The sequence below is a fragment of the Oryx dammah genome, unplaced genomic scaffold, assembly GCF_014754425.2.
Source record: "Oryx dammah isolate SB20612 unplaced genomic scaffold, SCBI_Odam_1.1 HiC_scaffold_23, whole genome shotgun sequence".
In the NCBI taxonomy this organism is placed as follows: domain Eukaryota; kingdom Metazoa; phylum Chordata; class Mammalia; order Artiodactyla; family Bovidae; genus Oryx; species Oryx dammah.
The window spans coordinates 61583201-61609720 of record NW_024070207.1 but is presented as its reverse complement, the minus strand read 5'-3'; the positions used below and the strand labels follow the sequence as shown (position 1 = coordinate 61609720).

The following is a 26520-nucleotide window of genomic DNA, read 5'->3' as shown; positions in this document are numbered from 1 at the left end:
TCAAAATAAGTCACTGTGTTATGACTTTTCAAGTAAGAAGAATATGCACAAGAAGCATGATGCTTTGTAATTTTAAAATTTAAAAATTTCCAATTGGAAAGCACAGTGAATTAAGACTGTGGGCAAGATTTCTAAGAAAACAAACATCCTGTCATTTTCCCATCATAGTATCTATCTTAACACAAGAATTTTAACAGTGATATTATTACATTGGAAATTTATGGCTTACTTTAATAGTTTTATAGTTCACATATGTAATTAAATAGTTTACTAGATATTTATATCATATACCCATGAAAAGCAAAATGCAATAGAGTATCAAATGAATATGAAACTCAGGTATCTAACAATCTCACTTGTTCAGAATGCAGCCAATATAGATGTCACAAGATCCATGTACTTTACTGAAAGGAAAATCCTTGATCTTAAAACACTTAATCTTATTTTACACATAATTTTTACCAAACCTGGTATCCTAATCTATAGTAAATTAGAAATAACAAAACAAGAGGGGAGGTAATTGTGATTGCTGTTGGAAGCACCTTGATAGCACTAAAACTAACAATTTTCATTAAATATTACTTGCTAAAAAGAAGAAAGGAAAATCATAAGAGAACTGATGTGAGGAATCGTTAAATGTCTGGGGTTCTTTAGTAAAGGAGAAAATCACCTTGTATACCTTACCATGTTATAAGCATTATTATTTTATAACACAGTATAGTAATTGATTTCCACAGTAAAACTCTGAGTCAAAAAGTAAAGATTCAGTTATTTTCAACAGTCTCTATTCAAATAAAGTAGGAAAGTATATAGTTAAGAAATACTTTATATTAAAATGTCAAAAGTAAAGAGATTTCATTACCTAAGAGTTCCCAATAACTGAATTAAATTTTACTAAAAGTCATTCAGCTACAGCAATCAAGATTGACCAAGGCATATAGAGTATAAATGATTCTCATTCCAAAAGTTTCATTGGTCAGAGGGATAAAAATGGGTCAATCAAAATTGATATGATGAGCATTTGGGGTTTGGAACTAATAAAGTGACATTACATAGAAAAAAAGAAAGATAATGAACTGGGATAACCTATCCTTGGTGTCCATAAAAGTATTTTTCAATCAACTTTTTAGAAATTCAATGTCTGCAAACTTTTCCTTTTTCTATACTCCCTTCTTTGTTATCCCGTTCTTTTACCCCACAATATATATCTATATATAGATGTATAGATATGCTGTCCTTAGTCACTCAGTCATGTCTGACTCTTTGCAACCCCCATGAACCCCCACTAGCCCACCAGGCTCCTCTGTCCATGGGATTCTCCAGGCAAGAATACTGGAGTGCATTTGCCATCCCCTCCTCCAGGGGATCGTCCCAACTCAGGGATCAAACCTAGGTCTCCCGCACTGCAGGCAGATTCTTCACCATCTGAGCTACCAGGGAAGCCCAAGAATACTGGAGTGGGTAGCCTATCCCTTCTTCAGGAAATCTTCCCAACCCAGGGATTGAACTGGAGTTTCCTACATTGCAGGCGAATTATTTACCAGCTGAGCTACCAGGAAAGCATATATATATATATATATCCTAGGTGTTTTAACCTTTTAAGTACTTTACACATTGCAATCAAGTTCTTAGTACAGTGAGATTTCAGTTCTTTTGAGAAAAAGCACAATAAGTACTATATTAAATTAATAAGGGAAGATCTCTTTCAAGTAGAATATGTAGACCAGGCAAAATATCAGAGGCAGGGGAGGTTGTGGAATAGTGAGTCTATAAACAACTCACTTCTCCTCTGGCTAAAAAGCCACCAAAATTGTGCTGAAACTTAGATTAGGAAGAGGGAATTTCTGTAGAATTTACACTCTCCTAGAACAGAGAGAATGAATCCATTTTACACTATTCCATATAACTTACATAATATTTTACTTGCAAACTTGCATTCTAGAAAGTTCCTGTCTTTCATTTCCATTATTTATTATAGATTTCACACCGTTTGGAGCAGAAATACAAGCTCTCAATAATCAACACTCTCAATATTCAAGTACAATCAAATAAGATTGCAATAGAAAATTGGAAATATGAAAGGTTACAGTCCACAAAGTAGCTGCCTAAGAAGACTTTAAAATAATGATAAAAAAAAAAGAGATAAGAAAAGAAAGAAGTTGCTGCAAAAACAAACAAACAAACAATCGAGTCTTTACTTATAAAATAGAAATCTCATCAACTTGAAATATTACACATTTAAAAATTTTCCTAAGGCAACTAGTTTTTTTCCTCAAGTTTACCAAAGGGACTGCAAACAAGTAATTTAGAGCTATCAATAAGAGACATTTGTAGTTCTTACACAAATCTGAGTATGATCTCAGCACAGATATCTTGGATATTCGCCCCCCTCCACTAGAATTGGTGACATAATCCCCTATATGAAGGTAAATATATCCTTCAGTCAAAAAAATAATTTTTCCAAAGAATTCTTATCAAGATATTTTATCTTTGGGGGTCTTTGAATGTTCCTTCAACAGAAAAATAAACAAAGTCCTTTCTGTTACCAAATTAGCCTAATAAATGACAAAATTGGCAAAGTTGCTAATCTTTGAATCCCTAAATTTTCAAACCAGCAGAATTTATAGCATTTTCAGACAATCATAAAAGGACCTATATTCCCACTATGAAATCTGTGACTAGTTCTGTTACATTAATCTCTTGCCTCCTCTTTGTCACCTTCTCACTGCCTTTCCCAAATATGTAGCAGCTCTGATTTTTTATAGCTGAATAATTATGATTGTAAAAAAAAGGATTTTTTTTCCCCTAGGGATTTCTGTCCCTTACCTTGTAACCCATTAAAATGCATACATTTTACTTAGAAGGAGATGTGGCATTTATAAAAAACTAGATTTCACTAAAAAGACATAAATACTAAAGTCATAAGTGCCCAATGAAAAAATTAAAACACATCAAGAAAATATGTGAAGTCCCTTGGTAGATGCATGTTTTACTGATATCAATTTGAAGGGTTCTATCTATATTGTTCTAGGTATAAACAAAGCATGAGATCAACAACTAATCCTAAAGGTACCTATTAGTTCAAAGGACTGGGATTTTTTTAAAGATATATTTAAACTGAAAAATTTTAGTGCTTTCAAGCTATTTGTAGAAAAAAATGTACTAAATAATTGTCTTTATTAAAAATAATAATTTTATACAAGGGAAATTAAGCTGTTTATAAAGTTAGTGACTTCATATCCTGATAGTTTTTCTCATATTAAGCAATTATTTCTTGCAATAAAAAGTATTAAATTCAAGAGTTTAAGACCTGAATACTTACCCTGACTACACTGAAGTCCAGCTTAGTCTCCTGTGCACACTGTAATATGAGCTGAAAGCAATTTTTACTTTGATTTGTCATTCCATTTTCATAATAACGTTGTAAAATCCTTTGTTGCTCTACAGTAAATACAGAACGTAGATTCATCTAAAAATAAAAGAAGATACTCTGAAAATTGGAATAAAAAATGGATATGTGTAGAATTTGCATGCTTTTGTTTTTAAAATAACTTCAGAGCTTTCAAGCTGTGAGATTTTTTTAAAGTGAAATATTTTCAGTAATGGGCAATAATTTGTGTGCCAAAGGGAGACAGGTTCTCACTGAAAATTATGCATAATGTGAACATTTATTGAACTTGTTCAGAAAAAAAAAATCAACTTTAAAGACAAAAAATGAGAAAGACCTTATCTGGATAGTGTCAGTGCATAAGGAAAAAAAAGTTCTTTCACCAAAATAAATATTTATGGCTAGTAAAACCAGAGATAGGTAGCCATACATGGTCAATTATCAACAGGGAAACTCACTGTTCTTTGTCAAGCAAAGCATCTGGCTTATGTCTTACAGATAGAAGCTGTGCTCTGGAACAAAAAGGTGCTATTATTTTTTTTTTCTTTTTCTGGGATAAAGAGGTTTATTTTATACAAAAGTCAAAATCTCTCTTTAAAGCTTAAAAATAACCAGGAAGGTTTAGTGACTCTGAAAATGTGTTTGCTTTAGACAATACTAAACAAAATAATTATTTTTAACAGCTTCAGTATGTAAATCTAAAGTAAAAATCATGTACATTTTCCTAAAAATAAACCATGTACTTGTAACTGACATCATAATTAGGCAAGAGACATTTTTTAAAAACACAGTACTCTTCCTGTTAATAGGCAAGATGTTTAATATTAAGGGAACAACTCTGTGAATCTCACAAATAAGAGGCAAGCCAAGCTCTTCATAAAGGAGATTAATTCCAGTAGTACATTTTATAAAGAAGAACACATAATTAGATAAAGGCAATTTCAGGTTTCTTTTAAAAATTGTCACATCAAAACTGTTATTCCTAAAAGCTGACAGAAAGAAAACCTGCTTTCCAAGGAATGAATCCTTTTAAAATTAGGGAAACAGCAGCAACAAAAACAAACCAAACAGAAATCATTCCAATATACTGGGTATGCAAACAACTAAGTACACTGACGTGGAAAATAACTTCCCTTTTAAAAATATGTTGAACAATAAAGAAATTTCATAAAGAAATTAAAGATAGTCAAATAGATATCCAGTGCAATTTGTACATATGGCTTTTTTTTCTTTACCATACAAATGTCTTCCTATATAATGTTAAGAGATTGGATGAGAGAAATTCACATGTAGAAGAGGGTAGGAACATTCAGAAACAAATTACAAAGAGACTGCCAATGTGGAAATGTAAACCTCTTATCTGAAAACTGACCAAATTTTCAAGAATGTTTGGGCCAGACTGTAGGGACAATATTCATCAAAGCAATATTACTATCATGTATGCCAGTTATCAGAGCAATTTTGGGTTCTTTTTCCTAAATGGTTCAGCTACAGTCAGGAGATGAAGTTCAAATACCTGAAGTACCTCATCTGGTGTGGATTAAGAAGTAAGGTACTTCGGAATGAGATTTGAGGAAAATATATAACAAAGTTATATATATTATAGTTCAACTATAAGTTACAATTGATTTTTTAATTACATAAATTAAGATTTTTAGTTGGAGTTTTAATATCAAACTCTCAAAAATTAACAGAATGAATAGACAAAAAAGTAGAAAGATATAGTAGACCGGAAAAGCACTGTGAAATGATTCAACATAGTTAAGGTTTATATAATTTTCAAACAACAGCAGGCTACAAATTACATTCAAGTTCCCATAGCAGACACTGGACCATATCCAGGGATGTAAAACAAGGTGCAAAAATTTCATGGTCTAAAGGTATTGAAATCATAGAGTCTGTTCTCTTATCACTGTGAAATTATGTTAGAAATCAATATCAAAAGACATTAGGAAATGACCCTCATATTTTCAAGTGCAATGTGACATCTACCAAGAGAGATCTTTGACTTAGCCATTGAAAGCCTCAATAAAGTTAAAAGACTGAAAAAACACAGAGGGTGATTGCAGAGAAGAAAGCATTTAAATGAGAAATTAATATCAAAATGAGAAATTAATATCAAAGATACTTTAAAACTCCCATGAATTTGGAAATTAAATGTCTGCTTTTAAATGCTGGGTGTATCTAAGAAATCATAATAAAGAAAATTAGAAAATATCCATAACAGTACAAAAATGGAAATAAAAATATTTTTAAAATTATTTTTTAAATTAATTAATTTATTTTAATTAGAGGCTAATTACTAAACCACTACAATATTGTAGTGGTTTTCGCCATACATTGACATGAATCAGCCATAGGTGTACATGTGTTCCCCATTCTGAAACCCCCTCCCACCTCCCTCCCCATCCCACTCTTCAGGGTCATCCCAGTGCACCAACCTTGAGCACCCTGTCTCATGCATTGAACCTGGACTGGCAATCTATTTCACAGATGATGATATACATGTTTCAATGCTCTTCTCTCAAATTATCCCACCCTTGCCTTCTCCCACAGAGTACAAAAGTCTGTTCTTTACATCTGTGTCTCTTTTGCTGTCTCGTACCATCGTTACCATCTTTCTAAATTCCATATATATGCGTTAATATGTATTGGTGTTTTTCTTTCTGACTTACTTAACCTCAAAAATATACAAGCCACTCCTGCAGCTCAATTCCAGAAAGAAAACATTTATCAATTTTTTTTCCATACAGCTGGAACTGTTCAGTGCAACTAAATGCAATGAAGAATCTTGAATAAAGTATGAAAACAAATAATGGATACTAGCATAAAATTTTGTGGTATTTGAACAAAATCTCTAGTTAATAATACTGTTTAACATGTAAATTTTGTTTTTTTTTACAACATAGTATTTCTTTATATTCTCAGCTTTGTATTAGATGTTTCAAACATCATTCAAATATTTTTTAAATTACTAAAATAATAAGCTTTCTAGATTTTAGCAGTAATATTTAGCAGTAATACTAGATGCCAGAATAAATGGAACTATATAAAAGTTTTGAGTGAATGTAAATTAGAAACCTAGTGTTTTATTCATATTTTAGTCAACAAATGAAACCGAAATGTTATAAATTTTTTAATCTAAGTTTTTCTACACAGACACACACAGTGTGTATAATATTATATATTTTAGAAATGTTATTAATTTTTTTCTTAAAAAGTTCATTCTTTACCTGCTCAACTAAATATACCCTATAATCAAGATAAATTATTATCTCCAGCTGCCCTCATTATCTTGGCATATGAAGAGGCAAGTTATTGAATGCATGAAGTTCTTAATCATCTGTACAAACATCAGGAAAAAAGTTGAAAATTTTTCATTCTTAAAGTTGGGTTGTTATTTATATGGGAGATAAAATGACAACCCATTGGATTCATGACAATTGAGACTCACTGGGTTGAGTGAGGGAAGGTTACTGAATTAAGGGATTAAATGTCAAAATAACAAGTCATTTAGCTTTACCTCATGAGTCTAATAAATGCTCTTTGCATTGTAGCAACCACTGAACAAGTAATAAGACAACCTGTGCCTTACTTTTTAGCTTCACTGGAGACTATTTGGTAAATCACTTAATTTCTATGAGCATCCATCTCTACTCAGTAAAATTCTGGATTATATGACTTGTTTTATTTACCAATCTTGACTGTTACAAATAATTTAAGATATGTCAGCTCATTTTTCTTAGTTTTGTGTGCGTGCGTGTGTGTGTGTGTGTGTGTGTGTGACCTGCAGCTTCTAGGATCTTAGTTCCCTGACCAGGGATTGAACCCAAACACCCTGCAGTAGAAGTGTGAAGTTTTAACCACTGGACTGTGAGGGAATTCCTGTTTCTTAAATTCTAAAGCTTGTTACAGTTGTACCATATTTATATATTTTAGGATAATGAGACCTTTCAGTTTATCTATCATATTCATATGAAATTTCTTAGGTTGCTTTCTTCTTTAGAATTTGACTTTTTAATGAAGACCCTGAGCCACTGGGAAATGATTAAAATATGTTCAGCATGTTCTGTGCAACTAAGCAGAACAATGAGTGAAATATTTTAGATATACTGCTTTGGAAGTACTTGAAAAATACAACTTTGAGGAATGACTGTCTCCTTAGGAATTCCAGATAGCTAAGACTGTATTTTCACATTGGAATATTTCAGATAAATTCCTATGAAACACTGTTTTTATATATCAGATATCATACTTAAGACCAGTGTTAATAATGTCCTAAAATTGTATTAAGTGGGCTTCCCTGGTGGCTCAGACTGTAAAGAATCTGTCTACAATGCAGGAGGCCCCGTTCAATCCAGAGTCAGGAAAGTACTCGGGAGAATGGAATGGCTACCCACTACAATATTCTTGTCTGGAGAATTTCATGAACAGAGGAGACTGGCAGGCTCCAGTCCAGGGTGTCACACAGAGTTGGACACAACTGAGTGAATAACACGCACTTGTAATGTATTAAGGGGCTAAACCATAGGAAAAAAAAAAATTCTTAAGTACTCATTCCTAAAAAACCTGATTTTGAAAATGGAGTTAATCCATAAAATCATCAACAACTCAAAGAGAAGACATTATATCCAACATCAAAACTTTTATTTTTTTTCTTTATTTATTTACAAATGATTGAGCTTTAGGTTAATATAATAACTTGAATATCTTTATCTTGGCCAATAGAGTTCTATTAGCATTGTCTTTTTAATCCATTATTATTATTCACTTTGAAATTTTTTGTTCAGTCACAAAGTTGTGTCTGACTCGTTAAGACCCCATGGACTGTAGCACGCTAAGCCCCTGTGTCCACTAATATTTTCTGGAGGTTGCCCAAATTTATATCTATTGAGTTGGTGATGCTATCTGTCTCATCCTCTGCTGCTCCTTTCTACTCTTGATCTCAATCTTTCTCAACATCAGAGTCTTTTCCAGTGAGTCAGCTCTATACATCAGGTGGCCAAAGAATTGGAGCTTCAGCTTCAGCAACAGTCCTTCCAATGAATATTCAGGGTTGATTTCCTTTAAGATTGACTGGTTTGATTTCCTGCAATCAAAGGGACTCAGGAATTTTCTTCTAGCAGCTCAATTCCAAAGCATAAATTTTTCAACAGTCAGCCTTCTTTATGGTCCAACAACCACATTAATACATGACTACTGGAAAAATGATAGCATTGATTATACAGACCTTTGTCAGCAAAGTGATGTTTCTACTTATTAATATGCTGTTTCGGTTTGTCATAGCTTTCCTTACAATTATATTTTAATTTCATGGCTGCAGTCACAATCTTCAGTGATTTTGGAGCCCAAGAAAATAAAATCTGTCATTTCCTCCTTTTATTTGTCATGAAGTGATGGGACTAGATGCCATGATCTTAAGTTTTTTAATGTAGAGTTTCAGGCCAGCTCTTTCACTCTACTTTTTCATTCTCATCAAGATGCTCTTCACTCCCTCTTCACTTTCTGTCAATGGACTGGTATCATCTGCATATCTGTGATTTTTTTATATTTCTCCCAGCAATCTTGATTCCAGCTTGTAATTCAACATTTTGCATATAAGTTAAATAAGCAGGGTGACAACATATAGCCTTGTCATACTCCTTTTGCAATTTTGAACCAGGCAGGTCCACATCTGGTTCTAACTGTCCGTTTTTGTCCTGAATACAGGCTTCAAACAATTTCCAAGAAAAAGAAATGCAAAAAGGAAAACTGGTTGTTTGAAGAGGCCTTAAAAAAAAAAAAAGAAGAAGAAGAAGAAGAAGAAGAGAAGCAAAAACCAAAGGAGAAAAGGAAGGATATATCCATCTGAATGCAGAGCTCCAAAGAATAGCAAGGAGAGATAAGAAAGCATTCCTAAGTGATCAATGCAAATAAATAGAGGGAAAACTAGAATGGGAAAGACTAGAGGTCCCTACAAGAAACTTAGAGATACCAAGGGAACGTTTCATGCAAAGGTGGGCACAATGAAGAACAAATGGTATGGACGTAACAGAAGCAGAAGATGTTAAGAGAGGTGGCAAGAATACACAGAAGAACTATACAAAAAAGATCTTAATGACCCAGATAACCATGATGGTGTGATCACTCACCAAGAGCCAGACATCCAGGAGTGTGAATTCAAGTGGGCCTTAGGAAGCATCACTAAGAACAAAGCTAGTGGAGGCTATGGAATTCCAGTTGAGATACTTCAAATCCTAAAAGATGATGCTGTTATAGTGTTGCACCAAATATGCCAGCAAATGTGAAAAACAGCAGTGGCCATGGGACTAGAAAAGGTCAGTTTTCATTCCATTCCCAAAGAAAGGCAATGACAAAGAATGCTCAAACTACTGTACAGTTGCACTCATCTCACATGCTGGCAAACTAATACTCAAAATTCTCCCAGCTAGGCTTCAACAGTAGGTGAACTGTGAACTTCTAGATGTTCAAGCTGGATTTAAAAAAGGCAGAGGAATCAAAGATCAAATAGCCAACATCCATTGGCTCATAGGAAAAGCAAGCCCCCCCCGGGGCGGCGCGCGCGGGGGGGAATCTATTTCAGCTTCACTGATTATGCTAAAGCCTTTGTGTGGATCACAACCAACTGGAAAATTTTTAAAGAGATATTAATATCAGACCATCTTACCTGCCTCCTGAGAAATCTGTATGCAGCTCAAGAAGCAACAGTTAGAACCAGACATGGAAGAGCAGATTGATGTCAAATTGGGAAAGGAGTATGTCAAGGTTGTATATTGTCAATCTGCTTATTTAACTTATATGCATAGTACATCATTCAAAATCCCAGGCTGAATGAAGCACAAACTGGAATCAAGATTGCTGAGAGATATATCAATAACCTCAGACACACAGATGACACCACCCTTATGGCAGAAAGTGAATAGAAATTAAAGAGCCTCTTGATGAAAGTGAAAGAGGAGAGTGAAAAAGCTGGCTTAAAACTCAACATTCAAAAAACGAAGATCATGGCATCCAGTCCCATCACTTGTTGGAAAATAGATAGGGAAACAATGGAAACAGTGAGAGAGTTAATTTTCTTGGGCTCCAAATCACTGCAGATGGTGATTGCAGTAATGGAATTAAAAGACCCTTGCTCTTTGGAAGAAAAGCTATGACCAACCTAGAAAGCATATTACAAAGCAGAAGTATTACTTTGCCAACAATGGTCTGTCTAGTCAAAGCTATGATTTTTCCAGTAGTCATGTATGGATGTGAGAGTTGGACCACAAAGAAAGCATAGTGCTGAAGAATTAATGCTTTTAAACTGTGGTGTTGGAGAAGACTCTCGAGAGTCCCTTGGACTGCAAGGAGATCCAACCAGTCAATCCTAAAGGAAATGAGTCCTGAATATTCATTTGGAGGACTGATGCTGAAGCTCAAGTGCCAATACTTTGGCCACCTTATGCAAAGAAGTGACTCATTGGAAAAGACGCTGATGCTGGGAAAGACTAAAGGCAGGAGGAGAGGGGGACGACAGAAGAGGAGATTGCTCGATGGCATCACCAACTCAATGGACATGAGTTTGAGCAAGCTCCAGGATTTGGTGATGGGCAGGGAAGCCCAGCATGCTGCAGTCCATGGGCCGCAAAGTCTGACATGACTGAGTGATTGAACTGAACTGAACTGAAGACTTTCAACAACAACGAACAGTTTTGTCATTCTAAAATATCCCTTATGCTCCTTCTTTGTAATCAGTCTCTCCAGCCACCCAGTCCCTGACAATTACTATACTGTTATTATTTTCACTTTTATGAATGCCATATAGACAGAATAATACAGTATGTATTCTTTTCTGAGACTAGCTTCTTTCACTTTGCATAATGAGATTCATCTATGTTGTCTTTATCAATAGTTTTATCCTTTTCTTGCAGAGGAGCATTCCATGGTAAGAATACCACAGTTTATCCATTCATTCATTGAAGGACATGTGGCTATTATGAATAAAACTATTAAAAACATTTGTGTTCAGGTTTCTGTCTCCAAATATGTTTCCTTTTCTCTTGAGTAAATACCTAGGATTATGATTTCTGGTCAGTCACTAAACGTATGCTTAACTTTATAGAAAACTGCAGAACCATTTTCTTTTTCTTTTTTTTTTATTTTATTTTCTGCAGAACCATTTTCAAAAGTTGCTGTACAAATTTGCTTTTGCACCAACATTCTATGAAAGTTTCAATTCTTTCAATTCCTTACTATATTTATTATTATCAGAATTTTTTAAAAAAATAACCATTTTAATAGTTGTGTAATTATATGTTATTATTGTAGCTTTAATTTGTATTTCCTTAGTAACTAATGATATTGAGCATCTTTTAATATGCTTATTTGTCATTCACGCTTTCTCTGTATAAGTCTCCAAATATTTTGCAAATTTCTAAATTGGATTGGTTGTTTCTTCTTGTTGAACTTGCAGGGTTCATTACATATTCTGCCTACAAGTCCTTTATGAGAAATATTACTTGCAAATAAATTTGTTTCCTCATTTGTATGTAGCTTGTCTTATTTTAATAACAGTGTATTTTACAGAGCAGTTTTTAATTTTGATGTAGTCCAATTTATCACTACTCTTTCATTTTATGGACTGTGCTTTTAGTGTCTTATCTAGAAATTTCTATCTAACACATGGTCACAAAAGTTTTTCCTATGTTTTCTTTTAGTCACTTTATATTTTTGCAGTTCACACTTAGGTTTTGGATCCATTGGAGTTGATTTTTGTATAACGTATGAAGTACAGGTCAAAGTTTTATTTATTTATTCATTTATTTATTGCATTTTGATATACAATTGTTTCAGTGTCACTAATTGAAAGAAAATTTATTGAACTGCTTTTTCATCTGTGTTAAAAGTCATTTAACCACATAAGTATGCTTCTCTTTCTGGTCACTTTTTACTGTTCCATTGATCAAAGTGTTAATTCCTTAATCAAAACCACATTGTCTTAACTACTATAGATTTACAGTAAGTCTTGAATCAGAAAGTGTAAGTCTTCCAACACTGTACTTTAAAAATCAATTTGGCTATTAACATCCTTTTCATCCTGATATGAAATTTGAAATCAGATTCTTGGTACCTGCAAAATTTCTGGTGGGATTGGATTGAATCTATAAATCAGTGTAGGGACAACTAGTATGTCTCCTAAATCATGAATATGATATATTTCTCTATAATTATTTAGATCTTCTTTGATTTCTTTCCTCAGAGTTTTATAGTTTTCAGTATACAGATTCAGTACATAGTCTGTAAAATTCATATCTATGCATTTCTTGTGTGTGTGGGGGGACTTGAGACTATTGTAAATGGTATTTTTAAAATCATGGCTACTAAAGTTAAAAATAGCATAGTGTATATTGGAATTTACTGAGAGTAAATTTCAAGTGTTCTCACTATACCAAAAAAAAAAAAAAAAAGAAAAGAACTAAACAGAAAAATGTGAATTATGGATATATTAATTACCCTGATTGTACTAATCATTTCATAATACATTTATATATCAAACCATCACATTGTACACCTTAAACATACACAATTTTCATTTGTGAATAATACATCAATACAGCTGGAGTCCTTTTTAAAAACATTCCAATTGTTCATTGCTAGTATATCAACATACAACTGATTTTGGTATATTGACTTCAGTAACTCATTTATTGGTTTCAGAAGCTTTTTTTGTTGATTGTCTGGTCTGTTCCAAACAATTGTCATTCACAAAGAGATAAAGACTTATTTCTTCGTTTCCAATAAATTTGCCTTTTATTTCTTATTGTGCCTGGATAAGGCCTAGCATATAATGTTTAAATGAAATGAAAAGGCAAAAAGATAGGACACTGAAAGATGAATTCCCCACGTCGGTAGATGCCCAATATGCTTCTCGAGAAGAGTGGAGAAATAACTCTAGAAAGAACAAAGAGATGGAGCCAAAGCAAAAATAACACCCAGTTGTGGATGTGATGTCCAATGTTGTTAAGAACAACATTATATAGGAACCTGTAATGTTAGTCCATGAGTTAAGGCAAATTGGAAGTGGCCAAACAGGCAATGGCAAGAGTGAACATCAACATTTAGGAAAAGGTGAATTAAAATGAACTGAAATGGGTGAATTTAACTCAGATGACCATTATATCTACTGCTGTGGGCAAGAATCCCTTAGAAAAAATAGAGTAGCCATCATGGTCAACAAAACAGTCCAAAATGCAGTATTTGGATGCAATCTCAAAAATGACAGAATAATCTCCATTCATTTCCAAGGCAAACCATTCAATATTACAGTAATCCAAGCCTATGACCCGACCAGTAATGCTGAAGACGCTGAAGCTGAACAGTTCTATGAAGACCTACAAGACCCTTTAGAGATAACACCTAAAAAAATTGTCCTTTTCATTATAGGGGACTGGAATGCAAAAGTAGAAAGTCAAGAGACACCTGGAGTAACAGGCAAATTTGGACTTGGAGAACAAAACAAAGCAAGGCAAAGGTTAACAGAGTTTTGCCAAGCGAACACACTGGTCATAGCAAACACCCTCTTCCAACAACACAAGACTCTACACATGGACATCACCAGATGGCCAATACCAAAATCAGAATCATTATATTCTTTGCAGCCAAAGATGGAGAAGCTCTATACAGTCAGCAAAACAAGACCAGGAGCTGATTGTGGTTCAGATCATGAACTTTTTATTGCCAAATTCAGAGTTAAATTGAAGAAAGTAGGGAAAATCACGAGACTATTTAGGTATGACCTAAATCAAATCCCTTACAATTATACAGTGGAAGTGACAAATAGATTCAGGGGATTAGATCTGATAGACAGAGTGCCTGAAGAACTATGGACTGAGGTTTGTGACAGGAGGCAGTGATCAAGACCATCCTCAAGAAAAACAAATACAAAAAGGCAAAATGATTGTCTGAGAAGGCCTTACAAATAGCTGAGGAAAGAAGAGAAGAGTTCCAAAGAACAGTACAGAGAAATAAGAAAACCTTCCTCAATGGTCAATGCAAAGAAATTGAGGAAAACAATAGAATGGGAAAGACTAGAGATCTCTTAAAGAAAATTAGAGATACCAGGGAAATACTTCAAAGATGGGCACAATGAAGGACAGAAATGGTATGGACCTAACAGAAGCAGAAGATATTAAGAAGAGGAGGCAAGAATACACAGAAGAACTATACAAAAAAGTTCTTGACCCAGATAACCACAATGGTGTGATCATTCACCTAGAGCCAGACATCCTGGAATGTGAAGTCAGGTGGGCCTTAGGAAGCATCACCATGAACAAAGCTAGTGGAGGTGATGGAATTCCAGTTGAGCTGTTTCAAATCCTAAAAGATGATGCTATGAAAGTGCTACACTCAATATCCCAGCAAATTTGGAAAACTCAGCAGTGGCCACAGGTCTGGAAAAGTCAGTTTTCATTCCAACCCCAAAGAAAGGCAATGCCAAAGAATACTCAAACTACCGCACAACTGCACTCATCTCACACACTAACAAAGTAATCCTGAAAATTCTCCAAGCTAGGCTTCAACAGTAGGTGAACTGTGAACTTCCAGATGTTCAAGCTGGTTTTAGAAAAGGCAGAGGAATCAGAGATCAAATTGCCAACATCTGTTGGATCATTGAAAAATCACGAGAGATTCAGAAAAAAAAAAAAATCTACTTCTGTCTTATTTACTATGCCAAAGCCTTTGACTATGAGGATCAAAACAAACTATGGAAAATTTTTAAAGAGGTGAGAATGCCAAACCACCTGACCTGCCTTCTGAGAAATATGTATGCCAGTCAAGAAGCAACAATTAGAATTGGACATAGAACAGCAGACTGATTCCAAATCAGGAAAGGAGTATGTAAAGGCTGCATATTGTCATCCTGCTTATTTAACTTTATGCAGAGTACATCATGTGAAATCCCAGTCTGTATGAAGCATAAGATGGAATCAAGATTGCTAGGAGAAATATCAATAACCTCAGATATGCAAATGACATCACTCTTAAGGCAGAAAGTGAAGAAGAATTAAAGAGTCTCTTGATGAAAGTGAAAGAAGAGAGTGAAAAAGTTGGCTTAAAACTCAACATTCAGAAAACTAAGATCATGGCATCTGGTCCCATCACTTCATGGCAAATAGATGGTAAAATAATGGAAACAGTGGAGGACTTTACTTTTCTGGGTTCCAAAATCACTGCAGATGGTGACTGCAACCATGAAATTAAAAGATGCTTGCTCCTTGGAAGAAAAGCTATGACCAACCTAGACAGCATATTACAAAGCAGAGACATTACTTTGCCAACAAATATCCATCTAGTCAAAGCTATGGTTTTTCCAGTAGTCATGTATTGATGTGAGAGTTGGACTATGAAGAAAGCTGAGCACCGAAGAATTGATGCTTTTGAACCTTGGTGTTGGAGAAGACTCTTGAGAGTCCCTTGGACTGCAAGAAGACTCAACCAGTCCATCCTAAAAGAATTCAATCCTGAATATTCCTTGGAAGAGTTGTTCCTGAAGCTGTAACTCCAATACTTTGGCTACCTGATGTGAAGAACTGAGACATTGGAGAAGATCCTGATGCTGGGAAAGATTGAAGGCGGGAGGAGAAGGCGACAACAGAGGATGAGATGGTTGGATGGCATCACTGACTCGATGGACATGAGTTTGAGTAAGCTCTGGTATTGATGATGGACAGTGAAGCCTGGTTTGCTGCGGTCCATGGCGTCACAAAGTGTTGGACACGATTGAGTGACTGAACGACAACGTTACTATCATCATTATAATCGATGGATATTGCATTTTGTCAAATATTTTTCCTGCATCTATTGAGATAATTGTATAGATATTGTTCTGTTCTTTACATTCTTGATATGGTAAGTTACACTGATTGATTTTCAAATGTTGAACCAGTATTCTGTTCCTGTAATAAACCCTATTTGGTGGTTATGTATTGCTTTCATATATTTATTTGATTTATATATATTTTGTTAAAAGTTTTGAGTTTGCATTCATTAGGGATGTTTGTGATTTTCTTCCATTGTGTTAGGTTTGGAACAGAGTAATAAGTTTGGAAGTATTCCTTCTCTACTTTCATGTTCTAGAAGAGTATACATAGAATTATTTGCATTTAAATCTTTGTTAGATATTACCAGTGAAGCCATCTGAGCATGGAACTTTCTTTGCTGGAAAGTTTTAAACTAGGCATTACATTTCTATATTATTCGGATTCTCTAGCTCTTCATGACTGAGTTTGCGTAGTTTGTGTCTTTCAAAAAATCGGTCGTTTTATCTAAGTTGCTGAATTTAAAGGTGCAAAGTTTCTTACAGACTATTTCTTTATGATCCGTTTAATATTTGTAGGGTATATTGTGATGTACTCTTCTTCTTGATACTGGAAATTTGTTTCTTTTGTCTTGGTCGGTTTGACAAGAGGTTTATCACCTTTATTGATCTTCTGAAATAATTAGCTTTTCGTTTCACTGACTTTTGTCTATTGTTTTTCTGTGTTCATTTACATTGATTTCTGCTCTTACCATTACTTTCTTTCTGTTTTATTTGGAATTAATTTGGTCTTCTTTGTTTTGTTTTCTAGTTTCTTAAGATGGGAACTTAGATTATTGATCTTTGACTTGTCTCCTTTATAAATTTACTTCTAAATACTACTTTGGCTGCATTCTACAAATTTTGATAGGCTGTATTTTTTAACAGCCTTACTGAAATATATCTGATGTACAAAAGCTGCACAATATTCAATGTCTACAAATTGATGAGTTTAGCCTTAAACAAAAACCAGTGATACCATTACCATAATCAAAGTTGTCAACAGTTCCAACATCCCCCCCCAAGTATTTCCTTGTGTTTCATTGTTTATTTGTTCTGTAACAAGAACACTTAAAATGAGACCTACCCTGTTTTTAAGTGCACAACATTGTTGTTGTTGTTCAGTCACTAAGTCATGTCTGACTCTTCGCAACCCCATGGACTGTAGCACATCAGGCTCCTCTATCCTCTACTATCTTCTGAAGTTTGCTCAAATTCATGTTCATGGTGTACAATACTGTATTGTAAACAATAGGTATAATGATCTAAAACAGATCTTTATAATTTATTCATTTGGCATAACTGAAACTAACTACCCATTGAATAACAACTTCCTATTTCCTTCACCCTCCATTCCTGGCAACCACCACTGCATTTTCTGCTTCTGACTATTTTAGATACTTCACTTAAGTGGAATCATGCAGTATTTGTTCTGTGACTAGCTTGTCTCACTTTAATGTCCTTCACGTTCATCCATGTTGTTGCAAATGGCAAAATTTCCTTCTCTTTAAGGACTGAATAACATCCCATTGTATGTATATATTACATTTTATTCATTCATCTGTTGATAGTCACTTGGTTATTTCCATATTATTGCTATTGTGAAAATATGGGTATGCAGCTATCTCTTCAAGATCCTGATTCTAATACTTTTGGATATAGTTGTCCCTTGCTATCTGCAGGAGATTGGTTCCAGGAACCCCCGCAGATAACAAAATCCAAGGATGCTCAAGTCCATTATAATTGACTCTCTATATCAACCTATCCCTGGGTTCCACATCGATGAAAACAAAAAGATGACTATATACCCAGATGTGGGATTGCTAAGTCATATGGTAATTCTATTTTTATTCTTTTTCAGGAATCTCCATATTATTTGCCATAGCTGCTGAACATTAATTGATATCCCACCAACAATGTACAAGGGTTCCAATTTCTCCACAGCTTTGCCAATACTTTTTATCTTTTGGTTGTTTAATAATAGGCATTCTAACAGGTTTAATACCATAAACACACACAGAAATCAATTAAAAAAAAACAAAAACAAAACTTAAACACAAGACCTGAAACTGTAAATCTCCTAGAAGAAAACACAGGGAAAAAGTTTCTGGACACAGGTCTTGGCAATAATTTCTTGGTTATATCACCAAAAGTAAAGGCAACAAAAGCAAAACTAGACAAATGGGATTACATCATACTCAAAAATTCTGCCAAGCAAAGAACAATCAAGTAAATGAAAACACAACCTACAGAATGAAAGAAGATATTTGAAACCATATATCTGGTATGGGTTCATTTCCAAAATATGTAAGGAATTCCTAAAACTCAATAGCAAAAATAACTAATTATCCAATTAAAAGTGAGTAAAGAGCTTAAACAGATATTTCTCTGAAAAAGACATACAAATGGTCAACAGGTATTTGAAAGATGCTCAACATTATTAAGCATCAGGCAAATGCAAAGCAAAACTACGATGATATGATTTATTTTAATCATCATTCAGTTCAAAATACTTATTTTCCCATTTTTGCTTAAAATATTTAAGTATTTTCCAGTTATTGTTATTGATTTCCAGTTCAGTGTACTTATTTCAACTGTTTTAAGTTCTTTACGATTTGTCTTATGGCCCAGGCAGAATATGATTTATTTTAAAGAATATTCCATGTACATTTTGCAAGGCTGTTGTTGGAAAGGCAGTTCTAATAATGTCAATTAGTTCATGTTGGTTAAAATGTTGCTCAGATTTTCTGTATCTATACTGATTTTCTGACACTTGTTCTATCAATTATTGAAAGAGGAATGGTGAAGTCCCCAAGTATAATTGTGCACTTGTCTGTTTCAACTTTTAATTGTATTAGTTTTGCTTTATGTATTTTGAAGATTTTTTTAGGCACATGCACAACTAATATTGTTACAGTCTTTTGGTAAATCGATCCTTTGTTCATTATGTAACATACCTTCTTTATTCCTCATACTATTCCTTGTTCTATATTTTGTCTGACACTGAAGGATATACTTCAGCTTTGTTTTGAATATTCTGTTATTGAATATAATTTTTTATCACTTTACCTTTAGCTTATGTCTTCATATATAGTTGTCCTATATGTAAGATACAGTTGAGCTTTAAAAATCCAATATGACGTGCTCTCTTCAGCAGTACATATATTAAAATTGCAATGATACAAAGAAGATTAACATGGCCCCTGAGCAAGAATGACATGCAAATTCATGAAGCATTCCATATTTTTACGGTCAACTCTAATATTATTGACTATAAACCCCCTAACATTTGGATGAGTCATAGTATATGTGGAAAAAGTGTGCTTGTTTGAATGAATGAAATACATTATATGCCAGGTTATAGGCCAGGTTATATGTCAGCTTCTGTTCTATGTACTGGAGATACAGAAGTGGGGAGAAGAATCTCCTGGAACTGATACTATAATAAAGGGATACAGACAATAAAAAATTATATAAGTAAACTATAAAACATCCCGTACGACAATATGTCTTTAAGCTAGTGTGTTTAGATCACTTATATTTAATATAATTACTAATATGGATGGATTTAGGCATATTATTTTAAACTGTTTTCTGTTGGGTCCTTCTGACTTTTTGTTCTATTTCCCTTTTCCCAGCTTCTTTTTTTGTTATCTGAAAATGTCTTTGGAATAGTTTAATTCATTGGTTTTGGGGGTACATGTCTTTCTATATTTTAGAAGTGCTTTTTTCGCTGACTTTGGTCTCTATGATTTGTCATGAGAAATTCATTGTGTGTGTGTGTTAGTCACTCAGTCGTGTCCTACTCTTTGTGACCCCCTGGACTGTAGCCCACCAGGCTTCTATGTCCAAGGGATTCTCCAGGCAAGAATACTGGAGTGGATTGCCATTCCCTTCTCCAAAGGATCTTCCCACCGCAGGGATCAAACCCTGATCTCCTGCATCATAGCCAGATTCTTTACGATTTGAGCTACAGGAAAGTCTAAAATATGGAACACTTCATGAGTTTGCATGTCATCCTTGCACAGGGAGAAATTCATGGTTATTTTCAAATCTTTGTTTCCCTATATATTTTGTTTTTCTCCAGCTGTTTTCAACACAATACCTTTGATTTTTAGCAATTTGATTATAATATCTGATCATGATTTCCTTTGTGTTTAGCTTGTCTCAAGGGATCTTGAATCTGTAAATTTTTATCATTCTTATGTGTTTTGTAGAGTTAATTCACTAGTGCAGTAATTCAGACAAAGTTGTTTTTGTTTTTGTTTCCTTTTCTATCTTTTTTTGGCCTTGTCATGTGACATGTGGAACTTCCCTGCCCAGGGATCAGACACACATCCCCTGCGTTGGAAGTGCAGAGTCTTAAACACTGGACCACCAGACCACCAGGGAAGTCTGGAGGTTTCTTCAAAGGAAGAATTTTAATGATAAAGTCAATTTATTTAATAAAGTGTCCGGTTATTATATTTCTTCTCAAACAAGATTTAATAATTTCTGTCTTTCAAAGAATATATCCATTTACTTTAGGTGGTTGACTTTATAGGCAAAAAGTTAATGGTCCACTAGTATTTTTTAAGTTTTTTATTTATCTTTAATTGGAGGATAGTTGCTTTACAATATTGTGTTGGCTTCTGCCATACAACATGAATCAGCCACAAGTACATGTAAATCTTCCTCCTGAACCTCCTCCCTATCCCCCACCCCATCCCGCACCTCTAGGTTGTCACAGAGCACTGGGTCGAGCTCCCTGTGCCCATAGAGCAGTTTCTCACTGGCTATCTATTTTACACATGGTAGTGTATATATGTCAATGATACTCTATCAATTCGTCCCATCCTTTCCTTCTCCCACTATGTCTAGTCTGTTCTCCATGTCTGCATCTCTATTCCTGTCCTGCAAATAGGTTCATCAGTACCATTTTTCTAGATTCCATATATATATATATATGTGTCAATATATGAAATTTGTTTTTCTCTTTCTGACTTACTTCACTCTGTACAACAGATTCTAGGTTCATCCATCTCACTACAACTGACTCAAATGCATTCCTTTTTATGACTGAGTAATATTCCAAATTTTTTATCTATTCATCTACTAATGGACATCTAGTTTGCTTCCATAGTAGTTTTACATTTGTCTCTAGAATTGCAATTTGTATCTTCAGTGTAATGAGAGTTTGATCTTTTAAAATTTGGGAGAATGCAAAAATTAAGCACAACACCAACAGGCATGGCATCCATGTATGTAGATTTGTTGTTTTTCAGTTCCTCAGTCATGTCCAACTCTTTGAAGCCCCATGGACAGCAGAACACCAGGCTTCCCTGTCCTTCACTATTTCCCAGAGTTTGCTCAAACTCATGTCCATTGAGTTGATGATATAGATGTCTCTGTATAATTTGTTATTGTAAATTTAATGTTGAAAATTAAAGGATATTATATTACAGCAGAATTCTATTAAAAACTAAGTTGTTAAACAGTGTTTTATTTAACAGTTTTATTAAATATGCAAATGAACTGACACTTTGAACTTTATGAAATTGGAATACAGGCAAAAGAATTGCTATGACAAATCTGTTCTCAGAAGCTCTCACTTTAATCTATCATTTACATTTAATGATCCTCATCTTTACAAATAGCAGTTTTCTATTTAGCTATTTTATAATTAACTTATCAGAATTTGGAAATATTGCCAAAAAAAAAAAATTTCATTATCTTCTAAGCATGAAGTCAAGTAACAGGCATTGCATCTATTCAAAGACTATGAAAGGATATTCTTAATTTGTTTATTGGGCTATAACTACTGAAATGCATTGTACACATCTCTTATCTTCCATTTTAATAGAGATATAATTGGCCTCAATCACTAAGATAGACATATGAAAGAAGAAATTTTAACAACAATCTATATAATTTTCTCAGGACATGAAGAAATTTGTACACTGATCTCATTTAAAAAAAAAAAAAAACACTTAAAAATTCTCTACAATTGATGTTAATATTATCCAGTTACATAAAAGTTAAATATATATTCATAGTGACATGGGCGCAAATTCCAAGACAATATTATGTATACATTGTTCATATAAACAGATGAAAGGATATATCTACAATGACATATCTTTATAGCCACATGTAATGTTCAAAAAATTATTGGCAAGCAGATTTAGATCTCAGATATTTCATCAATTTTAATAATTTGTTAGCTTTTAATGATGTTGCTTTTATCACAAATAATAAAATACCTTTAAACTACAAATACTTTATCAATACACTGAGATACAAAACTCATAACAAAGTAAAAAAGATCAATTTCAAACAGATAACCTGTTGGACAACAGAAGCATAAACAGGGCCTCAACTGGAAAACTTATTTCCTGTTTTCTTCAGCTCTACTTACATACAATCATGCAGAATATGTGACTATTGTTACATAGCATCTCCCAATGAGTTAAATACTACCTTGATCCATATATATTTGTTGACTAATTTCTATTCCTTTTTACATTTCTAGCTCCAAGCAAATTGTGCAAGTAAATCGTTTCTATCGTTCACCAGTTCATGATAGTGATGCCATTGCCATAAGCCCTGACCACTAACATCTAGTAATTAACATTCTAAATTAAGACTTCTAAATGCAGATTGCATTTTAATTTACTATTGAGGAGAGCTTTATAAAATTTCTCAAGGTTGCAAACTGCAAAAGTAATTATTAATGAGTAACTCATTGTATCAAAATAATATATCTCTTGAATTTCACTGTACTATGAATTTATCCTTTTTAGTTCTCTCTCAACCTTTTATCATCTACATAACCCTATCCTACTCTTTCCTAACTCTTTCTCACTCTTGGAAAGAGGTTTCATAGGTAATTAAAATTTGTTTTTAAAAATGTTTAAGCCATATTTATTCACTTAAACTAGATAGTCTTTTAATGTTTTGTGAATCAGATTTACATAGTATATATTAAGACTGAAGGGTAGTTTTACCTAGAAGCAAAGAGATAAATTATTTTATTTTCTTATATTTCAATTTCTGATTTTACTGCAAAAACTGCAAAGGCTTTGAGGGTAAAAATATACATCCTATTCTTCAGGGAATTTGGATAAATTTACTTTAGGTGCATACTATGTATGACATGTATAGTGTTGAAACAACACACACACACACACACACACTTTTAATTCATCAAACAGTGGAAGCATAAATTTATCCCTACAAATAATTTGAATAGACTAAGAAACTGTATAGTAGTATAAAAGACTCATGGAGTGCAACTCAGAACTGATAGTCACAGGTAAATTCGTTTCTTTTTTTTCTTTTTCAGGTTCGATGCATGATACTGGATGCTTGGGGCTGGTGCACTGGGACAACCCAGAGGGATGGTACGGGGAGGGAGGAGGGAGGGGGCTTCAGGATGGGGAACATGTGTATACCTGTGGTGGATTCATGATGATGTATGGCAAAACCAATACAATATTGTAAAGTAATTAACCTCCCATTAAAATAAATAAATTCATATTTTAAAAAATAAAAGAGAAAAACAAAAGCAAAAACAAAATCTTTCCTACATTGTCCAAATCTACCTTTGGGTCTCTATTTGAGGAACTCTGTCTTAATGTACTTAACTCATTCCATCAAATGTATTTTAATTGTGATTTATGACTATAAAAGAGGAGTTTTGTCACCATACCTGGTAGAAAAGCTCTGTGTGTGAGTGAATACATGAATCTTGTGGGTTTTCTTTTCAAGATTATCAATGAAATAAAACCCTCAAATTTAAAAATCTTCATAAAACTTGCAGACCCCTAAGAACATGTCCTTGGAACCCTATGATCTGCAGACTGCAATTTCAGAGATACCACCCTATGTTAAGCCTTTGACTTAAGATAGAAAACTTATCGTATAGCCAAATCATAGATGTATGTACACTTGAAAAATGGGATAAATAGTAACCCCTAATGATTTTGTTGGCACTGCATTTCTCCTGCATAGTCATATTTCCCACTTGGATATGAAGCACAACAGACTGTTACATAACAAAGGTGCTGCTGGGTATTTCATCACAATTATATTCCTTGGTGTTAATCAGAACATATCTGAATATATTGACTATATTCTCCAAGGTTTGATCATGACCATATTCAGCAATTGTTATTTTACTGCTAATTTGATTCAGGTAACTTGATAACAATTTGTAAAAATATTCTCAAGGCTTTTCAGAAAGTATAGCCTCACCTGTTAATTTTGAGAACACATATTGTTTTAATATATTTTGCAGAGTGAGAAATCAGAGCAAAACTTTTTGCAAAGTAATCCTTTCCTCTCCAAGTCACTGCTCTCAAAAGTTTCCAATATATAAGTGTATCAACACAGACACTTTAATTTATTCACTTAAAATGTATTTCTTAAGCATATATTTGCATATTATAGTGGTATTAATGTATTGTGTTCTGAACATGTCTTAATTTTAAAGTGGTCAAGAGAGTCAAAAGAACAATGGTATTTCTGAATAACACCTTTATTGCTTCTCTTTAAAGGTGAGAGTTAAAAAATGGGAAATGGATGGCAAGAATGGTAATTATTAAAATACTGTTTCCTGAAGAGAATATTAACATAATTTTGACTGCACTTAATACTTTTTATTAATATATTTATTTAATAACATTAAAATTTATTTAATAAGTAGAATCATAGATTTTAAAGCTAGGTATTATGAAGATTTTGCCCTCATTTCACAGTTGAATAAACAGGGCCAGACGTGATATTTTACTTTGTTTTATAAAAAATGCCTAATGTATATTATAAACACTTTGATGTCTAATTCAGTTTATCCAATACTTAGCATACTATAAAACACAAAATTACTAAATAAGTGATTTTGAGGATGATATCAACTTAGATATCAACTAAAGGACTATCTTGACTAATCAGTTTGCTAGGGCTGCTATAACAAAGTATCAAAAACTGGATGGCTTAAACAGAAATTTATTGTTTCATGGTTCTAAAGTCTAGACATCTGTAATCAAGGTGTTGGTAGGTTTGGTTGCTTTTGAGAATAGTGAGGGGAAGATGGGATGTAGGCCTCTCACCTTGGCTTGGAAATGGCCATCTTCCTGTTTACATGGCATTCTCCCTTAATACTGACTAATTGCTTCTCCCAATAACAAGATTAGACACCAGCTTCCTTTGTCAGCCCCAAAGGCCATCAATTCCTGTGCAGACCCTTACTTATCCCAGTTCTTGGAATCTGTGAATATTTTATGCTTCATGGGAAAAGTGAATTAAAGTTGTAGAAGGAATTAAGCCTGACAATCAGTTGACCTTAAAGTAGAGAGATTATCCTAGATTATTTTAGTGGCCCTAGTGTAATCACAGTTATCTTTAAATCTGAAAGATGGAGGCAGAAGAATGTCAGAGTAACGCAATGTGAAAGATGTGATCAGTCATTGCTGACTTTGAAGATGAAAGAGGACCACGTGCTAAGAAATGTGGATAGCTCCTAGAAGCTAGAAATGATGAGGAAATATATTCTTCCTTAGAACTTCCAGAAAAGAAAGCCCTGTTGACATCATGATTTTCACCCAGTGAGACCTGTTTCAGACCATTAACCAGCAGAACTGTAAGATAATACATGTGTAGTTTAAAGTCTCAGTGTTTGTAGTAATTTATTACAGAAGCAAATAGAAAATTAATACAGTTCCTCTTGAAGATATTAGTGACAGTGACCCCAATAAAGCTATACTCTTCTGTAACACTGTTGACAAGTCAAGTAATTAGGGTAAATAACATTTCAATAGTAAAGTCACTACTATCAACAAAGTAAATGGCTTCTTTCAGACTTTTAACAATTTTACCCATCACATAGGTGTAGCTATCTTCTCAATGAGAAAATGCTGACTCTAGAATGGAGCAAAACTGATGCATATTAAACAGATAATACTTTGATTATATATTACTTTGCACCTCTGAAAATGGACAAAAGGAAGTTTACTTTTTTCTATGATTATCAGTTCTTAAAAGTTTAGGTTGTACAGGAATTCATATTTTACTTTATAACAGTGTTTGTTAGACTTCGACATGCATGGGAATCATGCAGGGATCTTATTAAAATGCAGATTCTGATTCCGTAGGTCTTGGGTGGAGCCAGAGATTCAGCAATATTCTAAGAAATTTCCAAGTGATGCCCATGCTACTACTCCATGGAACACACTTTGAATAACAAGGATTTAATAGACACAGAAGCACCAAACCTTAGAAAAGTAAACTGGCTCCAAATGACAATGAACACTGAGTTCTC

At 33.8% G+C, this 26520-nt stretch overlaps 1 protein-coding gene and 1 non-coding gene across 2 annotated transcripts in view; one reads left to right on the top strand and one right to left on the bottom strand.

Annotated features, from left to right (window-relative positions):
- Window positions 1–3469, bottom strand: part of HDX (highly divergent homeobox) — a 227686-nt gene extending 224217 nt beyond the window's left edge. Inside the window, exon 1 of the mRNA XM_040265625.1 lies at window positions 3323–3469. Coding sequence (XP_040121559.1) covers window positions 3323–3469 — 147 coding nt within the window. The remainder of the gene's footprint in view (window positions 1–3322) is intronic.
- A 15895-nt stretch (window positions 3470–19364) lies between these two features.
- On the top strand, window positions 19365–19471 carry LOC120882741. Its single transcript, XR_005725593.1, has one exon. It is a non-coding gene; the product is annotated as a U6 spliceosomal RNA (small nuclear RNA).
- Window positions 19472–26520: the final 7049 nt, after the last annotated feature.